This window comes from Aedes aegypti, chromosome 2 (assembly GCF_002204515.2).
Source record: "Aedes aegypti strain LVP_AGWG chromosome 2, AaegL5.0 Primary Assembly, whole genome shotgun sequence".
NCBI classification, from domain to species: Eukaryota; Metazoa; Arthropoda; class Insecta; order Diptera; family Culicidae; genus Aedes; species Aedes aegypti.
In genome coordinates, this window is record NC_035108.1 from 359,279,426 (window position 1) to 359,304,204 (window position 24,779).

General features: G+C 40.1%; 1 protein-coding gene across 2 annotated transcripts in view; it reads left to right on the forward strand.

Annotated features, from left to right (window-relative positions):
• The window catches only part of LOC5573081 (mucin-5AC), a 291,235-nt gene that overhangs the window by 254,998 nt on the left and 11,458 nt on the right, over window positions 1-24,779 (forward strand). For both annotated transcript variants that reach the window (XM_021846429.1, XM_021846430.1), the window contains exons 2-7: window positions 6,889-9,953; window positions 10,061-10,241; window positions 10,355-10,541; window positions 10,605-10,789; window positions 22,679-22,794; window positions 22,895-23,014. In XM_021846429.1, the coding sequence (XP_021702121.1) occupies window positions 6,889-9,953; window positions 10,061-10,241; window positions 10,355-10,541; window positions 10,605-10,789; window positions 22,679-22,794; window positions 22,895-23,014 (3,854 nt within the window). The remainder of the gene's footprint in view (window positions 1-6,888; window positions 9,954-10,060; window positions 10,242-10,354; window positions 10,542-10,604; window positions 10,790-22,678; window positions 22,795-22,894; window positions 23,015-24,779) is intronic.

The following is a 24,779-nucleotide window of genomic DNA, read 5'->3' on the forward strand; positions in this document are numbered from 1 at the left end:
AACTGAGAGCTTTCTTTGCCAAAGTTGCCATTTTCGCATTCGTATATCGTGTGGCAGGTACGATGATACTCTATACCCAGGGAAGTCAAGGAAATTTCCATTACGAAAAGATTCTGGACTGACCGGGAGTCGAACCCAGACACCTTCAGCATGGCTTGCAGCCGCGGACTTTAACCACTCGGTTAACGAAGGCCCCTAAACTTGACCTTCAGGACATTTAGTTAATTTTAAATAAATCATTTTATGATGGCATACTTTTAGATGGCTTAACACTAGTTTAAAATTATATTTTAATGTCCATCTTTTTACTTATTTCGTCAATCGACGTAGACTAGTATATTTTACGTATACATATTTTTGTTTTATTTCTTAATGATAGAAAAAAAAATTTGTGTAAGTAATGTATATTTCATTTTGTTTTATTTTATGTGTTGCGATTTCGAATGGATTCGAAGTATGTTCTTAGATTTTGCCGAGACATGGTAAAGTCAATAGTTTCGCAATGTTGATTGTAAATGGCCATCATTTGATTTAGAGTCCTATTTTTGGCATAATTTGTTCGATGATGATTTGTAAAAAATAAGCTACGATTTGGTATTTGCCTAGAAGGAATGTAGAAATTTAATTTTGATGAGATTTCTGTAGAATCATTACGTTGCGAAACTATACAATTTACAAATGAAACCCTTACGATTTCACGCCGCACTTTCAAAGTTTGTAGGTCAATAATCATGCAGCGTGCTTTGCAGGGTGGAAGTGGAAATGATGTCCAACCTAGTTTACGAAGAGCATATAGAAGATTTTTTTTGTACCGATTCTAATCTTTCTTCGTGTGTGATTGAGAAAGAAGACCTTACAATGCTGCAGTATTTCATGATTGATCTTACATATGCAATATTTAGATTTTTAATTGTGTATGGGTCATGGAAGTTGTAGCAGAAACGTTTTATGAACCCTAGCATGTTATTAGCCCTGTGATTTTTTGTATTGTAGTGGTCTACAAAAGAAAGTTTAGAGTCTAAGATTACTCTTAAGTCCCTTACTCTTTCACATGTTTTGACATTTTGATTTCCTAATGCAATTAAAACGCATGGTGTCGTTTTTTTTCTGTTAAGTGATATTAGGTTGCATTTTTTTTACATTCAGTTCTAAAAGCATTTTTTTTTTGCGCCGTAGGGTGCAGAGCTACTTGGGCACTTCCAATGATTCACTGTGGCATGGGGAGGGTTTTCTCGACCGAATTGTCTAAAACTTTGCAATAAGAAGCACTTTAATACGACGCATTTTGTGGCCAAATATGAGTTTAGTAGCTTTCAAAAAACCCCACTGCCGGAGTGAATCAAAAGTGCCAAGAATAGGATCCGGCTCCCTATGTACAATTTTTCTATTTCATTGCGGTATACATTCTTCTTCTCATTACTTATTTCCATGTCATCGGCATAAATTAACACTTTGAGTTTATTGAAAATGAAGGAAATGTCGTTTACGTACATGAGAAAAAAAGAGGTCCCAAATAAGAGCCTTGAGGAACCCGAAATGACATGAATTGGTTTTGATTTGTTTCCTTTGAAATTTATGATTTGTTGGCGGTCAGTTAAATACGATTCAAGCCATTTCAGCAATCCTGGCTCGATTCATTTGTTTGTGGTTTGAAAAGCAGCATTGGTATGTCTATGCCATCAAGAAGCCGTGTTGTGTGCAAGTAATTCTATTTTTGATTTGAAAAAATAGTTTTTCGTCGACAATTGACTCGGAAAGTTTTAGGATACAAGGGATAATGGAACTACTACGACAATTACGTATGTCAGATATTTGGCCAGATTTAAAGATAGGCACTAAAAAGGAGCTTTTATATATTTTTAGGAAGATTCCGGATTCAAAGGATTTTTTAAAAAGCCAAAACAATAATCCTGTTAGTTCTTTTAATATTTTTTCAAAAATATTGGTGGAGTGGTATCCGGACCGGGACCTTTTGAAGCGTCCAAATTCATTAGATTTGGATTTGATTTACACCAATATCTCTAGAAAATTCCGGATAAAACACAAAATAATTGCGATCGTGGTCTCTCTTCCGATGTAGTATAGATTTCTTGGAAAAAAATTAGCATATAGATGCAAATTGTTTATAAGTTGTCATCCATATTTTCATCAAAGTGCATAACGGATGGAAAATTGTAAGATTGTTTCTTATAAATTTTGTTTGCCTTTTGCTTCCGATTTTTCAGATTATTTTATGTGATTGTTATACCACATTGGATTTTTTGTACTAAGGTTTCGCTGTATTTTTTTGTTTTATGATTTCTAGTACAACTTCATTGAATATATATGCAGCAGTTTCGACATTTCCTTTATTTATAATCATTCCATAGTCTGCTAATTTGTATTCAAAGGCTTACTCGTATTCATAGTCGTTGAGTCTTGCATTTTTAATTTTGTAGTTTATCGCGGTTTTATCGAAAATAAACTGCAATGTTTCATTGTCCTTTGTCATTGGGAGTAAAATACCTTCATTTTCAGAGTCCCGAATGAAATCAGCATTGCGTTAGTTAAAATCACCATAGCTGTGAACTTTAACCTCTGGGGGGAGTTGTGATAAAATGTGTTCGGCACATTGAAAGAAAATTTCATAAGTGCCTTTATACGCATGGTCCGGTGGAAAATACACTGAGGCGAACAAGTGTGTTTCACCTGGTATGTGTGATTTTATCCAGACCTATTTGAATGCTTGAAAATTTGGTATGTTGATTATTTCAGAATTAAAATCAATTAAAAGAGCAACGAGTACTCCCCAGCCTGATTTTCTTCCGGGCTCTACAAAATTCCGGTCGCCTCTGAATACGTTGAAGCAACTTCCAAAGACTTCTTCACTTTTTACGCTTTCATACCAGCTTGTTTCAGTTGCCAAAATAACCGAAAAGGATTATCTTAAAATGTTTTAATAAATTTCCTTCATTTTTGCTGGACTTTTCATGCAATTGAAATTTTGATAGTATATCAAGATTTCAGTCACACTCTGTTACATTGCAAAGAAGTTTTTGGAGGCACGTCGTTTGATAATGGCGTTTCTTGCGAAAATTTGACGGTCCTGGATGGGGAGAGAAGAATTTGTGCGAATTCTCCCGCAATTGCTGAAGTCGGTTAGTACGTTAACTCGATAGGTATTTCACTGTTATTGGCGATTAGTATCAATTATGAATAGAGGACGATTTTTCTACTTTAATTCTATTGCTGACTAATTGGTTTGTTTAGTGAAGAAAAATTTACATGTTTTCGTAGCTTGATCAAAATAACACTTTTTTCTAAGTAAAACACAATTTTATTACGCTTCAATATCATAACTTTGACATAATGAATAATTAATGAAGATTTAAATGACATTTCAATTTACATAATGACAGCTCATTCAGGAGTAAAATTTGAATAGGGGTGAGTCAAAGGCAACATGTATATTAACTTTAAACGTGTTTTAAAATAGTTCCAAGGCACAACAATTATTGAACTTTGGGTTCTGGTTGAATTTTTAACGTAGAAGTAGAATAAAAACTGGATACCCTAAGCAAGCTAATTCCTGATAGCTTATAAAGCCCCTGTATGCTTTTATAGCCCCACAAAAAGCAATGAATTTCGAATATTTGTTCACATACTGGAAAGAAAATTTCAGGCCAAATCACGAGAGTTTTCCAATCATGAATATGGTCATATTGATTTTTGACCCATTCGTACTCCTGATAATAAAACATATAGGTTTTAATCTATTCCATAATTTTAAAGCTTAAATAATCTGATCATATTGAAGATATTAAGAGAAATTTTTTGTGTACATTTTTGAGGCAAAATCCCCAGTGTGTGCAGAGACTCTTTTCTCTAATGGCTTATGGTTGAAACTTACAACACCGACAAAATCTTTACTTATTTCAAAAACTTTGAGAAGGTAGTTGAAATACAGAGATTCATTTCCAATAATCATATAGAACAAAGTTATATTAGGAAATCCGGAGTGAGTTTGAGATGGTGCTCGAATAGCACTAATCGTCGAAAAATCTTATTCTACTTATACAATATGCAACACTTTCTCCTACCTACCATTCCTTCCGTTCCATGGTTTGTAACTTCACCTAAAGGAGTAGCTGGTTACACTGTGATGAAACTGGGATAATGTTATTCTAGTCGTTGTCATTTCGCCAAATACACCCAACAACACAACATCACGGAAGATGAGCTTTGATGTCGTTTCAGGTGGTTCAGCTGGGTGGTCTGGTCGTGCAACGCGATTGTTCAACAGACTGAATCCCTTACCATTCCGACAGTGGATGGTAAGATTTTGATTAAAACTATGCTAATCAATGCCAGGGAAGAGATCGTCTGCGGTTGGGTGTGGGGAATGAGTGAATTTATTCTTCCCAAAAATGAGGTTATTTCATGGATGGTTAGAACTGCCACATGTGAAACAATTTACCACTCATGCTGTAAAAATTCATCATTCTGCAACTTGTTCCGTAAACTACTATTTCGGCAAAGTTCTTCTCTTTTCCGGTCTCAGAGTGGAATTCTTATTAAGTTTGGAAGCTGCTTACGATACCACTAGTAAGGACTGTTCATTTTATAAAGTGGACACCTTGTGCATGCTGTATCTTTTTAATTTATCAATGAAATTTCAATCGTTTTTTTTACGCATCGTTCGACTAGTATTGTATAATGTTGTGATAATAGAAATTCTCCAGAATAATGAAATTTCACACGAATATGGAACAACGATTAGAAGCATCGATTTTTGGAGGTTATCAAAATCAATGATTGTTAGAAATTGGCTGGAAAGTTCGATAATTTATATTTTTTATTTTCAAAAAAGGCTTGTTCTTTGAAAGCTTCATCAATCAGATACCTGATGGTAAACATCAAGTTATTTTTGGAGCAACATTTTTACAGATATAATAAAATCTTTTTCCCGTGTATTACAAAAAAAAAATATTTGAAATTTGAAGGAAATTGATATGAGTAGAATTTTTGGGTTAAAAGTATGTCCTGATGGAAGTGCTAATATAATATTAATATGAAAAATAACTTACGCCTTCATAGATTTACTTATTATGTTCCCACGTCACATTTAATGCACAATAGAAACACAATTGTTTTACTCTTAGAAGACCTATCAAAGTACATTGACAATCATCAAAATTGGCAACACTGCTGTAATATAATCAATTTTATTTTCCACATATTATTTTCATAACATGTTATTCTGAGATTACCTACCATAAACCATAAGTAAAACTACCATAAACAGTCAAATTTATACTTAAGACTGAGGTTTTAACTCACGATTTAGCTCTTGTTTATACAAATATAATTTCTTTAGTAATCCAAACTAGTTTTAAACTCGCTTTTTACTTTTCTCTTTTGCTGGGTGTGAAAGGATGGTGTATCAGCAAATTTGGCCATGAATGGGTAAATCACTAAATTTACCAAATGTCAGAGAATGGTGGGATGTAATTGATTTTTTCAAAGCTATATCTTTAGTACCATAGTAAAGGATACAAACATACAATTTGTTCATAAAAATTAGGATTTTTGTTTTGCGAAAAATAATGTTAAACTTTGACGAACAGCCTTTCTTAGGAGTTTTTGGAAAAACTATTTAGCTCTTCAACCAAAAGCATTTTCTAAGATCTTATATTTTCATAGCATTGTAGAATAATAGTTGAACGATACACAGAAAACCGTTTACGATTTTATTAATAAATAAAAAAGATATACAGTGATACCTCCATGAGTCGATGTTCCATGACTCGATATCGACTCATGGAACCATACTAAAAGCAAAATTTCATGGTTATTATGATGGTCCCTAGAAGCAGCTTTCCAAAGGATTGCTGTTCCATGACTCGATATTTCTATGAGTCGATGGTCCCTTCAATATCGACTCATGGAGGTTTCACTGTAGAATAAACAAAGTGTCCACTTAATAAAAAAAACAGTCCTTATGTTGATAGAAATATTAAAATTTCCGAAGATTTCCAAAGCTGCTTTGCGTAGCTCTAGTATCTACATTAGCATACTTTACTGCTAGTTAAAGGTTAAATATTTGCATCATAATGCATATGTATATAAGATAAAGAATTAATTAAGTAAAGTTTAAGAATACGAGTAAATGCTCTGTCCAATCATGCTGATTAGATGGAGTTGTGTCTTGCCATACAAAATTTTTGATTTTCGATTTCATAAGAAAAAAAATACATTAGGCATGAGATATATATATCGAATAATTTATGATTAGCGCCTGTTATCCATAATTCCACGTTGTTTCTGAGCAAAAAAGTACATGTTCATTAAATCCAACACTTGTGACATGTAAATGAAAGTTTTCTTCCATACAAAGCAACATTATCGAATGTGAATATGTACAACGCTCTCTATAGAATGCATGGTCTAAAAAGTATAGCCAACCAATGATGGTATGAGCCACTACAACTAGCTTGCTTCATTGTTGCTCTTTAATGATTCTATCAAACTCTTCTAGCTATCTACCGCAGGCCGTATAGTTGAATTTTCAAGACACGTTTATCCAATTTATTTTTTTAACACTATACAGTATCGCGAATATCCCTCGAAGCAAAACAATACGCTGTCTATCCCAACAAAATGAGAAAAGCGTGGGAGCCAGGAAGACACTCGTAATAGAATTATATTTGGATGAGCCTTGAACTTTCTCCGGCCTCAAGTTCCGGAAACAAGGGGGTACATCACATGGGATGAGATAGAACGTTTCAAGTTTTGCCATTGGCCCTCGTTTGAGAATAACTTACAGCATTGAGAGGCTTGATTCAATTTGTAACGATAATTGAAATCAACTACAAATTGTTCTATTTTCGTCTATTTTTTTCGTTTCAGAGAGCCGAAAGCTGTTCGGAGGCTACCGGATAACACCGAAATTCTGCAACGCCACGCGGTCACTGTTGAAGCGAGATTCTGACCGGCGAGGGCCAACGATTTGCATGTTCAACCATGAGTGTTTTCAACGGCAAGGAGAAGTGGTTGGTGCCTGCATGGATGGTTTCCTTTTCGGTACATGCTGTGAACTGCCGTTGTCGAATGATGCTTCCATGGTGACTGACTCTCTTATGGAACAATTTAACTATACGGACGATATGGAAACCACTTCCCAGTCTCCTCTCAGCTCTGCCATTGCCAGTCAGTATGAGAAGTTTGGAAGTCAACTTTCTGGATCCGGAACTGGCTATGGACCAGTGATTAATTATGAACCCATCAAACTGGAAAATCCCGTAAAGGAAAGTAGCGATTCTACTGGAAGTGCAAGTATGCCAAGTGCAGCGTCCAGTGAAAAGCCTTTGTTCAACAAGCTCGACAACAACTATATCACAAATGACGATCTAGACGAAGATATCATGCAGAGCAGTTTGAATTCCCACATGTACCAGTTGTCGGACAATGCGGTATCCGTATACTCGCCATCCACTTCAAACATCAAGTCTGAGGAAATCGATATCGGTACTACTATCCCACCACCACCAGTTCCAAGCGAAGTCAGCTATGTCAAGATCGATAACCACAATAACGTCTACAGCTCGGAGATTCCTTCTTCGTTAAACAAATACAACGAGCATTTCTCCGATGCCAATGGAGCCTCTGCACCATCGATCGAATCCAGCACAGACATCACTTCGAGTGGAGTTCAAATCATTGCCAACCAGATCTATCAGGAAAATCAGCTGTTCGACCACAGTGACATCACGCATCCAGAAGCCGAAACAGACCTCTTCAACGAGAATGGCGCCGTTGATCAAAGCTATGCCGGTCCCAACGATTTTGCCAACCAGGAAATCGCAACGGAGGTGCTGACCACAGAAAAACCAGTGAAAATTACCCACCCAAAGCCTCAGTTCAAACCTAAACCTAAGCCAACTCAAGCAACTGAACCAAACAACTACGTACTTGTACATACTATTTCTAGTGACACTAAAGACAGCGAAAACCAAACCACAAAACCAACTGTCTCCGTCAACAATATCCATTCGATTGAATCGATCATTCTGATGTTGAACGAAACGAACCTTGGACCACAGTACGAAACGGACTCGGACACCAAACATGACAACGTGACCGAGACTTCTCAGACTCCACCACCCGAGACCACCTCGCAGGCGTCCTATGCGACGTCCTCGATTGACTACGAAAAGTACGGACCGACAAGCTTCTACATCACCAAACCCCAGAAGACGAGCCCTCCCACCACCTTACTATCCACTAAGGTCCCTTCGACCAGCTATGTGTACAGTCCAAAGCCTACGAGACGGCCCATTCTGGAACCGGTTGTAGTCCAAGCTACCTTACTGACGAGCGGATACGGAACGACAGCTGTGACTCAAAAAGACCCAGCTATCTCCGTATCGACCGTTCGTCCACCACCAAACAAACTTGTCGTCACAGCTGGCGGTAATCAACGACCTATCATCATTACAAGCGATGGAGAACACGCAGTCTCATCCGGATACTACACTGCTGCATCAACTGCAGCACCTGTTGCAGTCTCTTCAGTTCAACCAACTAAGAAAGTGAGCGCCAATCCTTCGAAACGACCAGCGTCCACCACCATCAACCTACCAGAATACATCGTTCAATCGTCAACACTTTCCCACCAATCGCCAGCTCCTGTGAACAACGTTAACTATGTCCACATTGCCAGTGCATCCGATAATCCATCACCAACTGTCCACATCACACCGAAACCGGTTCCAGGACTTGTTACCTCAAGTACATGGAACAATAAACTGACCAGCCCCGTCAGCAACCAACGTCCAGGTTACTACGAAAACACACCTCCACCAGTCTACGTCTCATCTCTTGCTGACTTTGCCGATGAAGGCTACTTTGGAGTAACGAAACGACCTGGAGTAGCTCCTACCGTATCATCCACTGCCATCTATACCATTGTCGATTCCAACAACGTTATCGGTCATATTGCTTCATCTACATACTCTCCTGGTTATCCGTCGGTGAATCGAATCCCACCTAATCAACAACCCACCCATATCTACATCGCCCAAGCTGTCGAATCATCTACCATCAAAAACGAACTCTACACGACTCCTGATGACATCAACAACTTCCCACCAGTTAGGAATCCCAATCTTAACCTGACGGACTCTACCATGATGAGCAACATCACTAAAATCGAGAATGATCACTTCTCCGGAATCAACGATGAAGACAAAGTCAACATGCTGGTGAACAAAATCGTGGAGTCTTTCAATGGAAACTTTGACGAATTGGAAGCAATTTTGAAGGAAAGGAAGAATCTAACTCTGAGTGCATCCACAACGACGCTCGCCACTACCACTACCACCGAAACCCCAACTACTACTACCGTGAAGGTAAAGACTACAAGCTCAACAAGCAAGCCAGTGACAAAGAAGAAGAAGAAGCGTCCAAGTGGCAGCAAGAAACCATCCAACTCTACGTCCAGTTCTTCGACTAGCATCAAGAAGCCTACCACAACCAAACCAACCATCATCGAACAGGATACAGCACCTGTATCTACCTACGAAGCCACCTCCACCACGAAACCAGTTTCCAAGCCATCGAAAAAACCCACCAAGACTAAGCGTCCTAGTAACTCTACGAAACCAACTTCATCATCTTCCAGTAAACCAGTAGCAACTACCGCCCTTGACACGCCGACGAAACCATCAAAACCATCCAGTACAAAGCCGAAACCAAGTTCCAGTTCCACATCGACACGCCCGAAACCGACGACCAGCTCGAAACCTCAAGCCGACGAGAAGCCAGCCACAACCGCATCCAAACCATCATCGTCCACCACGAAGAAACCATCGCGACCCTCGACCTCCAAAAAGCCCGCCAAGAAGCCCACCAACCGACCAACGCCTGCCGAAACCGAACCGGTAACGCTGACCACGACCCGCAAGCCGACCAAGGTAAGTACGTCTCATCGACGGGTGCCGGCGGTGTAGGGCTCCTGACAAGCCGCGCAAAATGTGTTCCTCTCTTTTATCAGTTCAAGAAACGACCATCGCTCTTATAGGCGACGAAGCGTACCACGAAGCGACCGACGACGACGACCAGCACCACTACAACCACCCCAGCCCCGGAGGACGAAATCATTGACGAGGAGGAGAACGTCGTGGAGGAGGAAGAGGAAGAGGAGGACGTCGGCGAGGAGACCAACAACGAGACGGTTGATGACCAAGCGCCAAGAAAAATACGTAATGAACTCGATTTCCGGTTATCGGTTGTGGGGAACGTACCCCCGGAACAGATTTTGACTAATACTTCTCTATTCTCTATCATTTTTCGAATTTTATCTTACTCAACAAAGTTTGCGGTCAGCGACCACTGATGAAGAGTGCCCGTGTCGTTGGAGGAAAGGCAGCCAAGTTCGGAGAATGGCCCTGGCAGGTGCTGGTACGAGAATCGACCTGGCTCGGACTGTTCACCAAGAACAAATGCGGCGGAGTTTTGATCACGAACGAATACGTCGTCACGGCTGCACATTGTCAACCTGGGTAAGTAGCATCCATTTTCCGAGACCCAAAGTAATTCAATTGAAAATGATTTCTAATTTGCAGCTTCTTGGCCTCGCTCGTTGCCGTGTTCGGAGAGTTTGACATCTCGAGCGACCTGGAAACGAAGCGATCAGTTACCAAGAACGTCAAGCGAGTCATTGTGCACCGACAGTACGATGCGGCCACCTTCGAGAACGATCTCGCCATCCTGGAGCTGGAAAGTCCCATTCACTACGATGTTCATATTGGTGAGTATTGCCAGTCGATTTTTTAATTAAATTAATTTAATTTAATTTTTCTATTCATAACATGGCCAAACTTTAAACGGCTTTAGTCGAGTTTGATTCACGACACTGAAGACGGCCCTACAGATGAGGTCGACAAACGTGTACCGTTTTGATTCATATTACGGACACTTAAGGCCTCAGTGAATCATAACTCATCATAAAGCATAGGAACAAAATAATTTTTTCATGATTACTCCACGTAATCGAGCCTACAAAACACTTAACTTTTGAAGGGTGTTTTTATTTTTTGTTTTTACAAGGGGGAAATCTGCAAACAGATCCCCTGAGAAGGTAACTCCGGGAATGCGGGGATGACGCACCAACGACGAACCGCTAAAACCATCCCTTGCACTGTACTTGAGCAATTCTTTTTGAACTGCTTAAGTAGTGTACAGTGCATCAACATTACCCTTGGTCTCAGACTCTAATCTCTCCGGAACCAACTTACGTTATTTCTTCGGGGAGGGGCCAGTGCGTATAGCACAACCCATGTAGCAGAAGAAGCCTAGGTAAACTGCTTCTCCTTGCCGACTTGAACAATGTTACAAGGGATTAGCCTCGGCAGGGCTAATCCTCTGCAGCCAACTCTTGGTCGGCGTGCCATAGGCACTGCAATTCCTGTACATAATGTTAGTGACAGCCGTAGTTACTGCATTCCAGTACTCGGCATCCGCACACATTCTCTCTATAATATTTTCGGGGGACGTAACCCCTCCGCATGTACATGCATGCGACCTCTCACAACAATGAAACGGGGGCAATCGAACACGACGTGCTCCTATGCTTCCTCCACACCAGCACAATTGGGGCACGCAGGAGATTCTGAGTGCTCGAATCTATGCAGGTACTGTCTATAGCAATCATGTCCTGAAAGAAACTGCGTCAGATGGAAGTTCACTTCCCCATGGTTTCTTCCATACCAATCTGACACATTTGGTATTAGCCGATGGGTCCATCTACCCTTAGTGGATTTATTCCATTCCTGCTGCCAACTTCTGAGCGTTTTCTCTTTACACGTGTCGTGGACTCCTCTGGTACCTCTTTGGTTGAAGCATTGAACATCTTCCTTGATGATGAGCCCGATGGGCGTCATCCCGGCTATAGATAGATACCATCCGGTATGCACTTGCTACTTTTAAGAACATTATCCTGTACGTGCTTTCCAACCGCTTTAGGTTTATGCTCGTTCTAAGCGCTTTCTACCAGATTGGTCCTCCATACCTTAGTATGGATAGCGCCACGCTTGCCAGTAGCTTGCGTTCCCGAGCAAAGTCGGGTAACTGGATGGTATCAAAATGAACAACTTTTATTATCGCTGTTATCATTTTGATATTATGTTATCATTGATAATCGAATGATAACAAAATTTGTTATCATTGTACCCGTGACAGACATTTTTGATAACAGGTTGACAATAAAAAATGTTATGCCACATCTTTCTCATACGATTTTTATAAAGCATGTGTTAATAAACAAAGTTGACGTTTCTTCATACAATATTTTGTAAAATTCAAATTCAAAGCTTAAGTTTAATCCAAAACACTCATCTCCTAAAATTTTTCTGAGCTTTATGACCAAAAATTGAAAAAAAACATGATAATTCAAATTTACTTATCAACTTGAACTCAGTGAAAAAAAATTACTATTACTGTGTTATTCGACAAACAAATTTAAGTTCTCATATTTGTTATGTTGGCTGTTAATTCAGCCAAGGTGATAACAATATCAGTTATCAAATGATGATAACCAGGTAACAAGATTTCTTATCATTTTGCTTTTGAACTTTGCTCGGGTTTGCTGCTAATCACAGCAGAGCTACTAGACATCATCCTCGAAAGCGCCACTATGGCCGTAGATGCCCTTTTACAGGCATATTCAACGTGGCTAGCGAAGCTGAGCTTGTCATCGATCATTACCCCAAGATCCCTAAGGGAAGGTTTGGACTCTATGGTGTAATCACCTACCGAGATAAGCGCTCGTTGCTCGGACTTGCGATTGTTGACCACCACCACCTCAGTCTTGTGATGGAATCTATGACATTTGGTCGAAAGACATTTGGTCGAATTACATTTAGTCGAATGACGTTTGGTCGAAAGTACATTTGGTCGAATGGACATTTCGTCGAATGGACATTTGGTCGAAAAGGTTTAGTTGCAACAGAAAGCATATGATACTTGGTCTAACCAACATTTCGTGGAAAGGATAGTGCTCGAATCTTAATCGTATGGAAATAGAGTTTGACGTTTAGTCTGACTATAGTAGACAGTAGTATTTTGTCGCTAATACAAGAGAGATTGAATAATTGAAAAAGTATCAGACATTTTACTAACAATCTCTGTACGATTAGCAAAATTTTGTTATTCAGTTTGATGGACGCTCTTTCAACATATTGATCAACCTCTTGCGTTTTTAATGTTTCATGCTGCTGGGGTCATCCAAAAATGACGTCCATCATTTGGGGGAGTGGGGGGGGACGAAAAACGATGGACGTCATATTTGAATCTTCCCTTTTTCGTTCAGGTATGTTCTGCAATTCGAGATAAGTTGATCTTAAATGGAAGCAAGCCATTTTTTGTCTCCTCAGTCAGCTCGTCTTCTTTTACCCGATACATAGAATCAGCACAATTTTCACAATTTAAAGCAATTTTTTGTGCCGTCTTAATTATGATTTCCGCATTCAAAAATCTTATCCACTTTCGTAAGCTGCAAGACCCGGAATTCAAAGAAAGATCCCAAGCACTCTCTCCGAATTGTTCCATCAGATGAAGATCAGCAGTTCATTACAAAGAACGATGACATTTCAAAAGAATAATAAATAATGCAAGCATCATGTTCACAGCATTGAGTAATAAAATAAAAACTTGAGTATTTTTTCAAAGAATGATGATATTTTTAAAGAATAATAAATTCACTAGAGCTAAATATTTCAGTCAATGTATAAAACAACTATTTCCGAAAATTTCATGTAATCATAAGATGTATGGAATTTGAGAATAAGACTACATACAATGTCCCATTTTTTATTCAACAACAGGTAATGATTCAGATTACTTAAAATAATACATTATCTCACCAACTTTGCAAAACTTAGAAAACAATAATTAATTTCACCGAGTGATAATAAACCATTTAAAAATAAGCTTTCAACAAAATTTCCGTTCAATTACGTCATTCCAGCATAAAAAAAGTTCCATAGCAATTCGACCAAATGTCCATTCGACCAAATGTCCTTTCGACCAAATGTACTTTCGACCAAATGTCATTCGACCAAACGTCATTCGACCAAATGTCATTCGACGAAATGTCCTAAAGCCCTTGTGATAGGCCAGTCCTAGTTTTCTAAACTTCATCCATTCCTCAACTATGGAAATAGAGTGCGCTGCTGTCAACTCTACTTCCTCCATCGATTCACCATAGACCACTAGGGTGATATCGTCGGTGAAGCCAACAATCTTAACACCCGTCGGAAGGGGCAGCCTCAGTACGTCATCGTACATCGCATTCCATAACAGCGGGCCCAGGATTTAATTCGAATGCTTTTCTGCCCCTCCTCTGTATCATACAGTAGAATTCTACCATCAAAATAGCTTTCTAGAAGCTTACACAACTGCACCGGTACCTTGAGGCGGTGAAGTGCGTGTGCTACTACTTCCCAGCTTGCGCTGTTGAACGCATTCTTCACATCCAGAGTGACAACCGCGCCGTAACGGATGCCGCTTCTTTCATGCTCGATTGCCACCTCAGCTGTCTGAACGACCGACTTGGTAGCATCCAGAATACATTTACCTTTCCTGAATCCAAACTGGTTGTTGGACAGGGCGTCCAAACTCTCCGTATACGGTACTAGCCTGTTGAGGATCAAGCTCTCCAATAACTTGCCCGTCGTATCTAGTAGACAGATAGGTCTATACGCTGACGGGTCACCTGGTGGTTTTCCCCGCTTTTGGTAGTAGCACTAATTTCTGTCGCTTCCAAAAACCCGGGAAGATTCCTTAATCAATTCGGCGTTGCATCGTGGTTCTGAACATGTCCAGATCCGCATTCACTGCCGCTTTTAATACAACATTCGGGATACCATCGGTTCCCGGTGCCTTGTTTGACGCCAATGATTTCACGACTTCTGCCAGCTCTTCGTTCGTCACTCTCGCCACTTCTTCTCCTTCATCTGCCGCATACGGTGCTGGCGACTTCTCTTGGGGCGCTTTGGCACCTTTGGTCTTAGCCATTACCACTCTGTTGGCGTCACCCCATGGACTCGAATTGGGCGATATTCAAAAGTGAAAAGCCAATAGATGGCTCTTTTTCAGTGGTAGAAAAAACGAAATCCTGAAGCAAAGAAAGCACCACGGAAGATGAACTAAACACAAAAAGTTATGTATTCACTTTACACACGATTTCTAATCACTACTTTTTTGATCCAGTTTCCTAACTGCAAGCAATTTACGATTTTCATTATTTTCCATACGTTTTGACAGTTCTCCGACTACCATTCTTCCATGCGCTTGTGTTGAAAGTTTGAGAAATTTGAGAATCCAGCGTAGTGCGATCAGTGAGAGGAATACAAACATCAGTGTCGTCGCTCGGCGGCCGGTAAGAGAAACTGAATGTTCGAAAGGTTGTTGTCTGTAATTTTTGCCGCTGGCGCCAACTGTTAGCGTTTGAGAAGAAAATAAACAGTAGTTACCCTATTGGGATCATGCACAAATTACGTCACGCTCCAAGGGGGGGAGGGGGTCGAGCCAAGCGTGACAAACCTTACAACATTTTCGGAGTACTCATAAAAAGTGTGACAAAGGGGGGGGGGGGAGGTGGTCAAAAAAGTTGTAATTTGGCGTGACATAATTTGTGTACCATCCCTATTGGCACTCTCGCATAGACTATCGAAGCATGCCCGTTTTTGACTCTTGATTTCCTTTTTGAGAGCCAACTTTGAGGAGTGCAGCACCGCGTTCTTCTCTTTGTGCTTCTGTGCGTACGTGTTGCATTCTTCGTCTAGCCCGAATGCAGTTTGCTTGAAGATTTGCAATAGGGTAATGACTGTTTATTTCGTTCTTAATCGCGCCCAGTGGCAAAAAGTACAGGCAACAACTTTTCGAACATTCAGTTTCTTCAGTTTCGCCACTGTTGTTTGTATTCCTCCCACTGATCACGCTACGCTGGATTCTCAAATATCTCAAACTTTCAACACAAGCGCATGGAAGAATGGTAGTCGGAGAGCTGTCAAAACGTATGGAAAATAATGAAAAACGTAAATTACTTGCAATTTGAAAACTGGATCAAAAAAGTAGTGATTAGAAATCAAGTGTAAAGTGAATACATAACTTTTTGTGTTTAGTTCATCTTCCGTAGAGCTTTCTTTGCTTCAGGATTTCGTTTTTACTACCACTGAAAAAGAGCCATCTATTGCCTTTTCAGTTTTGAATATCGCCCTATTTATTCGTACCACCAGTACACCGGCGGCCTGTTCTCCCTAGGAGGGGCTTTTCTCGGCATGGAAGCATCACACGCTCGTGATATCACAACAACTAGCTCTTCACCGTTTAGGTCCAGAGCTTTCCGTTCGCGCCTCGGAACTTCAGTAAATACTTCGCCGTCGAAGTGAGCTATTTTCCAACCTCGGGCTTGGGTCGAATAACATCGCGCTCTTCCGCCCGCCTGGTATTATACTATAGCGAATCGATTGATGATCGCTATGAGTATAACCGTCATCAACGCACCAGTTCATGGTACCTAAAAGGTTAGGACTACAAAACGTCACATCGATAATCGATTTTGCACCATTTCTGCGAAAGGTACTCACTGTACCCACATTTACCAGCTCTATATTTAATGCGTCCAGGGATTCCAACAATAGCTGGCCTCTTTGGTTGGTGCAGCGGCTAGCACATTCCACTGCCCTTGCGTTCTCTACCTTGGGGGCACGTAACAACTGCAATAGAACACGCCGTTGATTTTTGCTAAAGCCTATAGTCTACTTCTTAAATTGGGTATTGTCCTGTCGTCCCTATAGCTGCTAGCTGTTGAGAGCTATCCGCCACCCAGTTCCTGTTGTTGGCTGGTATACGGTATGGGTCCGATAGTAACACCACGTCAGTCTTGGTTTCCGAGACTGACTGCCAAAGCAGTTGCTGGGCTGCATCACAGTGGTTTAAATTCAACTATGTTACTTCTGTTTTGGCTGCTTTGATACTCCGCTTGTGCACATATTAGGCACTTAGCGACCTGCTTACAATCGCTTGCCCTACGGCCTTCGGTGCCGCATTTTCTGCACATCTTACTTCTGTTGGGACCATTGCAAATCCACGACTTATGGCCCTTCCCGAAACACTTGAAGCAAACCTCGGGAGGCTGTTGTATGCACAGCTGGCAAACCAACCAGCCTACCTTGAGTATACCCAAGTTCTTCGCTTTGAGGGCCTCTGCGAACGGGAGCCTAATCGCCGCCAGCCCTGCGGCCCTTTTTAAGGTGGATGGCCTTACTGGCTACGTCGATGTCACATCAACCTCGTCGCCAAGTACTTCTTGTGCCAGTTGCTCATAGACTGCACCCTTTTCCTTGGCGTGCTTCTTTAAGACTAGGATCATTTCACCAATCCTAGTCCGCCTTATGCTCCCCTCATCTGCGCACAATGGCGATAACTTCTCCGTGCTTCGCATCGCCTTCAGAACCTCGGCGTATTTCGCGTCCTCCATTTTGATATCGAGCGCCCCGCCTAAATTCCTACGTTCCGCTGTTTTTGGTTAAGCACTCTTCTTGGACTCCGTTTTAAGTTTCGTGTTTTTTTTTCTTATTTCCGACTCGTATCCACGGATTGCTGTTGCCTTGCACCCGTGGTTTTTGTGGATGCACTGCCTGGTTCGGGTTATCCCGTGGCTCCTTTTTCTTAGCTTTCTTGGCCTTATGCTTTGTGTTGGCCTCTCCACCGTTGTCATGTCCTCTTGATCGCGGAGCTTGGCTCGTGTCAGCTTTTCCACTCTAGAGGACGGCCGCGTAGGTCACTTTTCTCTTAGCAACCAAACGCCTTTTCGCCACGTATTCATTCTCGGAAGGTACCCCCTTTGCTTTGCAGTTAGCACTGATTGTCGGTAATCCCTATTGCGATCCATGACCTCGATTAGTCCCAGGCCATCGGTCACCTCACATGTTGCACTGAAGCGGCCAGTGCCTGCCGTCGTCACAGTGTCTAGGCTTTTGCCCACACTATTCTCACTTAAGTTGATGTTGGGCGCCTCTTTCCTTGGCGGGAACCTTAGCCGGTTACTGATAGGTCCAAAAGTCTCTCCTTCACATTCGGCTAGTTGTTTGTTTTGGTTGATCATCTCTTATGGGTCCCCCTTAGAGACGCTATCCAACTCCGCTGGAATAGTCACCTTTGTGATCCCATGGTTATTTAGGCTAGCAGGGAGGCCATTCTAGGGTTGACATAGTCCTTTACGGGGTACCATAGTCAGTTGGAACAACCAGGCGACGGATTTGGAACGTACTCTAAGGCCTGCCACGGTTTTACGGGACGGGAGGTCAAGTCGGGTAAAAATGGGAGGTTTTTGGGGACATTGTGAGTTATATTTATTTATTTCCAATGCCAACATAAATCAAAAGGCCTTTGATTTTTGTCAATACTTAAAAAAAGCTTTCAAGCCATGCTCAGCAGGAAAAATATTAAAACTAATCAAAAACTTTTTTCTTGTGCTAAACAATGGGGGGTGGCGAATACTAACCCACTTGCGGCAGTATTTGACACATTTAAATTTCGGTTCCTGAAATCGCCACCTACGTTGATTACTTACGCTCCAAAAAATGAGGATAACATAGTAAATTGCTCGGAAGCGTTTGTTAAAACGTCAGAATTATCGTTAATTTGTATAATGAGTTTGAATTAGAATTCCTATGACATGGAGTGTCGTGCTTGAAATATTTATCCACGAATTCTCAACTTAAACTACAAAAAAAATCATGAATGACAAGATATTTTGTATATTTTTCAATTAAATATTAGTTCTTCAGTATCAGTAATCTTATCCAGTATCTAGTAATCTTAATAGAGTTTTAAATGTTCACAATGTTTTCTTTTGCCCTGTTTCCAGATCGTAAACTCCAATTATATAACACGTACAAGATGACACTAAAGACACCACACCATTATCATGAACCTTAAGCGATACAATCAACGATGTTTGCGTTTCCCTCTAGATACTGAATCTCAATGTTCCGTCGGGCAGCTTTTTCCTCAGAAATGTAAAAAAACAATAAAAACACCAATCTGATAACGCTTTCGATAATAAATTCAGCTCACCTCGGCAAAACCTCACTGCCAGACGCAGACCGCAAATACCTACCATTATGCATAGGAAGAACATCCCTCGTCCGGCTTTGCGCTAGGTTCGAGTTTTCAAAACGGCAAAGGTCGATAAATCTTCCGTCCATTGTCTACAAGTGGAAGCTTTCTGTTCTCCGCTCCCGGAAAATTAAAACCCGGGTAGCCTTGATGTGCTCGCTTTACGTGCTCCGCAAACCAAGGGAAAACTTTTCCGTGGTTTCTTTCCGTCATCACGCTCGCTCTCCGGACCGGAATCCTGGCGTGTAATAAATTATATCGAGACAATGTGCCATGGTGGATTAAGTTTGTAATATTTTAGTTTTCCAGTCGCGATTATGGAATGAAACTGGTCACTATCTCCATAATCAGGGTCGGCTTGGGGCGTCTAAGCGTATTTATTCACCCAAGCTGGTGTTCGGTGTCATTTTTCATTTTTGCTCCGCAATAAGGGTATGCGATAATTGAAACGAACCCGTCAATGATGATTCGTGTCTAATATTCTCAGAATACCACGGTGTTCATAAAGGCTAAACTTGAACATCCCAATTTTGCTTCCTCTCGTTAAAATTGTAAGCATAAGCAAAAATCGTCATATCATGGTTAATGGTAGTTTTTTATATGGAAATAAAAACTGAACAATAACATTATTCATTATTCAGCCATTCCATGGAAAATCGATCTAGTGAGTCACCGAATTCCGTGAAAATTTGCTACTTTATTTTTTATCCGAAATAAGGATACACGTATTTTTGAATTTTTTGATTGGGGTGACCATTTCCGAAATAGAGTGACCAAAAAAACCGATTTTGAAAATTTTTTATTTAAAAAAATCATAGCTTTTGAACCGTTTGATCGATTTTAATTTTTTTTAGACGAAATGAAAGCTTTGACTGAAATGATTTTGACTTTTCAGAAAAAATATAAATTTTCACAAAAATTGTTTTCTTACAAAAATAAATAAAAAAAAATCCGTTGGCTTATGAGTAGTGTGGCACAAACAAGGCAACAGTGCGACGCTAAAAATAAAATCTCTCACTGTTGTTCGTAGGCACGCTTAGGAGAGTCGAACTGGGCATCTCAGAGAGCCGAAGGAGGTGTAGGGTTGTGAAGGAGAAAATGGGTTGGTCGTGACGGACTTAGTTTCAGGTTGGCCGATTGCGCTGCAGAATCGTTACCCGTTCTGTGGCGTAGTTTGTTAACGCGCCAAGTCTAGCGTATTGGGAGTCGTGGGATCGAAGCCCACCAGAACGGTTCTATTATTTTTCACAATCTTACATCTCAATTTGTCCAAATTGACTTCTGTGTCTACGACCTTTAGGTATTTAAAAAAGAAAATCCGTTTTTTTCGTGTTTTGAAGGCTTCAGGACAGAAGGGGCTATTGCTGTTCTCATTTTTTCTTGAAAGTTTTACGTTTACTGTCAAATTTTCAGCTATGTATGCTTTTTAGTTTTTGAGATATATTTTTTGTTTGAAAATAGAATATTTTAATCTATTGCGCTGAGACCTACAGTGTTTGGATAAAAAATGACTGATATTCTATTTTCAAAAAAAATATAATATACCCATCATAAGTATGGAATCGCATCACCTACACTCAGGCAAGTGGAGTATTGAAATACATAAGAACCCCTTATGAAAATTTGCTACAAGGAATCGGGTTGACATTAATAAATTTGCCTTATGAAACCAAAATTTGAAAACAAAAAATGTTTACGCAGCAACCTGGAATCGAACCAGGCACCTTGCGATTGGTAGGCCCGTGAACATGACTTAATCACTTGCACACTAGCGCCACGTTGCGGCGAAATTGCGAACAAAACAGGGCTGCCTCAAATTGCATTCAAGCTTCTGAATAACTTTGCTGCAGACAAGAACTTTCTAGGTGGTCAGGATCATGAGCTAGATCCTGCTAGAATATGGCCAAACAACATGCATACTAGCGCCTTGTAGCGACAAAATTGCAAACTTAATAGGGCTGCCTCAAATTGCTTTCCATCTTCTGAACTACTTTGCCGAAGACACGAACTTTCTAAGTGGTCGGAATCAAGAGCTAGAAATTGTTATAATATGACCAAATTACATCCTCACTATCGCCAGGTAGCGGAAAAATTGTTAACTAAACAGTACTGCCTCAAATTGGTTTCAAGGTTCTTAACAACTTTGCTGAAGACACGAACTTTCTAACTAGTCGGGATCATGAGCTGGAGCCTGCTAGAACATTACCAAGTAAAACGCACGCTAGCGACACGTAGTGGCAAAGTTGCTAACTAAACAGTGCATTCTCAAATTGCTTTCAAGTTTCTAAACAAGTTTGCTGAAGACACGAAGTTTCTAGGTGGTCAGGGTCATGAGCTAGAATATAATGAATTTGACCAAATTACATGAAAATTAGCGCCACGTAGCGGCAAAATTACGCATTAAAAATTTCGCAAATAAACGCCATAAGGCTGCTGAACAACTTTGCCGAAGATCGCAACTTTTTAGATAGTAAGGATTCCGAGATATTACATCATAAATATTATTGATTTTAGGTGATGCTAAACTTTTTGGGGGGTGCTGCAATATTGAACTGGGTTGTTGCAATACTAGGTGATGCGATTCCATACTTATGGCGGGTATTGTATCTCAAAAACTAAAAACATACATCGCTGAAAATTAGACAGTGAACGTAAAATTTTCTGAACTTTCAAGAAAAAATTAGAACAGCAGTAGCCCAAGGCCTTCACAACACGAAAAAACGGAAATTTTTGTTTTTTTTTTTATGTAAGAAAACAATTGTTGTGGATTCTTATATTTTTCTTGAAAAGCTTCCATTTCATCCAAGAAAATTGAAAATCGTCAAGCGGTTCAAAAGTTATGATTTTATAATAAATAAAAATTTTGCATAATCTCGATTTTTCTGGTCATCCTATTTCGGAAATGGTCACCCTAATCAAAAAATCCAAGCACAGTGTATCCTTATTTCGGATAAGAAACAAAAAAGCAAATTTTCACGGAATTTGGTGACCCACTAGATCGGTTTTTCATGGAATGGCTGTATTTGTATTCTTTATCAAATAAGACTCTGATTTACGCTGTGGACATGGTTTACATCTGATGCTTTCTACTTATTAGAAATAAATTGTAAGCATACCTTTACATTTTATTACACAGTCATCGAGTTCAATATAGCTCTGTGATTGAAGTTTTTAAAACATTACCGATGCGACTAGATTCTTTGCAGGCATTATCTTGATCATTTACCCATGTAAAATGATAGAATGGATTTATACCTGAAGCGCTGGAGACTTGAGCATAATTTGAAATAAACTTCATTAGTTCATTATTTCTATAGATTAGTGCCTTTGAAATCGTGAGTAGGGACACAAGTCGGTCATTATGGCAGCCATGTTTGGATCCCGACATGTTTCACTTAAATCCATCTATCGCGAAAAAAAAAATGAATATCGCATACCCTTATCCAGCAACCGTATAAACATAATTGCACTTCGGTTTATTTATCATGAAATTTACATTTTTCATTTTTTACAGTGCCAATTTGCATGCCATCAGACGAAGCTGACTTTACCGGCCGAATGGCGACAGTAACCGGATGGGGACGTTTAACGTACGGTGGCGGAGTGCCTTCGGTGCTACAGGAAGTGCAGGTAGGAAACGAATTCTTCAAACGATCCAGTCAGCTGGTGCTGGAAACATAATCCCCATAACGGTTAACTTCACCAATGCCATTTTTGCCCTACCCAACAGGTCCCAGTGATAGAGAACAGTGTCTGCCAGGAGATGTTCCACATGGCCGGACACAACAAGAAGATCCTGCCGTCGTTCGTTTGTGCTGGCTACGCGAACGGCAAGCGAGATTCATGTGAGGTAAGTTGCTCCCTTGAACGTTTGCCTGGCGGTGAAGTCCAGGTCACCGGGATACTATGGGCCAAACATCAAAATTTTGTGTCAAAAGTTTAAAATTTTTGCTTTAATGTAACAACTTTATTTTAAAACAAGTACAGAAGATAGGCAAAATGGTTGAGATAGGCAAAATCTTGCCCAAATTCAAATTATAATTCTGAAAAAAAAGTGGATCAAATCAGATGCACACATTTTATCTGTAACTTTTATTTTTGTGTGGTATGAAGCTGCATACCTTCATGTTTTCAGTTTTTATTGAAATTAAAATTCATTTGATAATTGAATACCCGTGGACACATTAGTATTCGTTGGAAATCTTCCGAAATATGACAACCTCCGTGAAACGTTACAAGAATGTTCCATTTATATTTAAGTATATATTACTTTCTGATAAATTTTTGTTCATTATGAATATGTTTAGAATTTTGTCGCGAAATTACGATTTGCGCATAGTGCAGAGCCCAGTATTCCCCATTAAGAGTATCGATTTTCGCAGTGGAGATGCGCTCCAGCTTCATAGCAATATTATCGACGTAATTGAATAAGTTGGCATCAGCTGGGACCCGAAAGCCCTAGGGAAGGGAGGGAAAACAAATGATTGAGGTGCATCATTAGTGCGAGACGATCCCAAGCAACGGAGAGAATGTTGTTTCAATTTACCAGTCGTCCAAGAGGAAAATTTAATTAGTCATATTCAATCGAACGCAGAGGATCGTTGAGATTACTGCGGGTTAAGGTGGAGTATTCTTCTTCTTGGCATAACGTCCTCATTGGGACAAACCCTGCTTCTCAACTTAGTGTTCTACGTACGATGATACTCTATGCCTTGGGAAGTCAAGAAAATTTCATTACGAAAAGATTGGCTGTGCTTTATAGCCGCGGACTCTAACCACTCGGCTAAGGAAGGCCCTCAGGTAGAGTAAATTTATTTGATTAAGCTTCATTTCAACATTGTTTTTGCTTCGGAATACTTGGACACGAGTCATTGGTTTCTGTATGTCAACACCAGAAGAGGATGCTCATTGAGGCTTAATTAATGCTATCAAAGCAATTGCGATTACACATTACGATTACAACGACACAAGTAAATTCAGTGACCTACTTCGCTGTTTACTGAATATTCATGCTTTCAGAGGAACAACGGACATTAGCGGCGAGAAATCGGAAATTGCGTAGTCAATTGACTGCACCGGACAAAACGTACGAGTTCGTGGACAGGACAACACTTGATTGTTGGAATGGAAGATTTTAGGCGCTGTAACCTATTTCAATTTATGAACTGTTTTGCAAACATATGTAAGCACATTCAAAAATTGAGCTGATGGACTGTCCATTAAAGATAAACAGGGTTCTGACTCATTTGGTAAGTCAAATCTGAATATTTGTGCAACATTGGTCCCAGAAATCGAGGAACACTAGCTTTTACTAGTCTGACAAAGAGTTCTGATTATTAACCTGAGATGCACGTTTTGATAGATAACTGAGAATTCTTCTTACAAAGTATCTTGGAAAATTAAAGTTTTTTAATTTTACAATCAAACCTCATTGCCAAACACTGACGAATGCTTTTTCTATGTCTAGATGAGCAAGACCAGTAGAATAGCCTTCAGATTTTTTGGAACTGATCAAATTTGTTACAGTGGTGAGTGGTCGAATGTCCATGGCGGAATCCTAACTGTTATTTTGCAAAAAATCTATTTTCATTGAAAAAAATGACCTTTCCATAAAG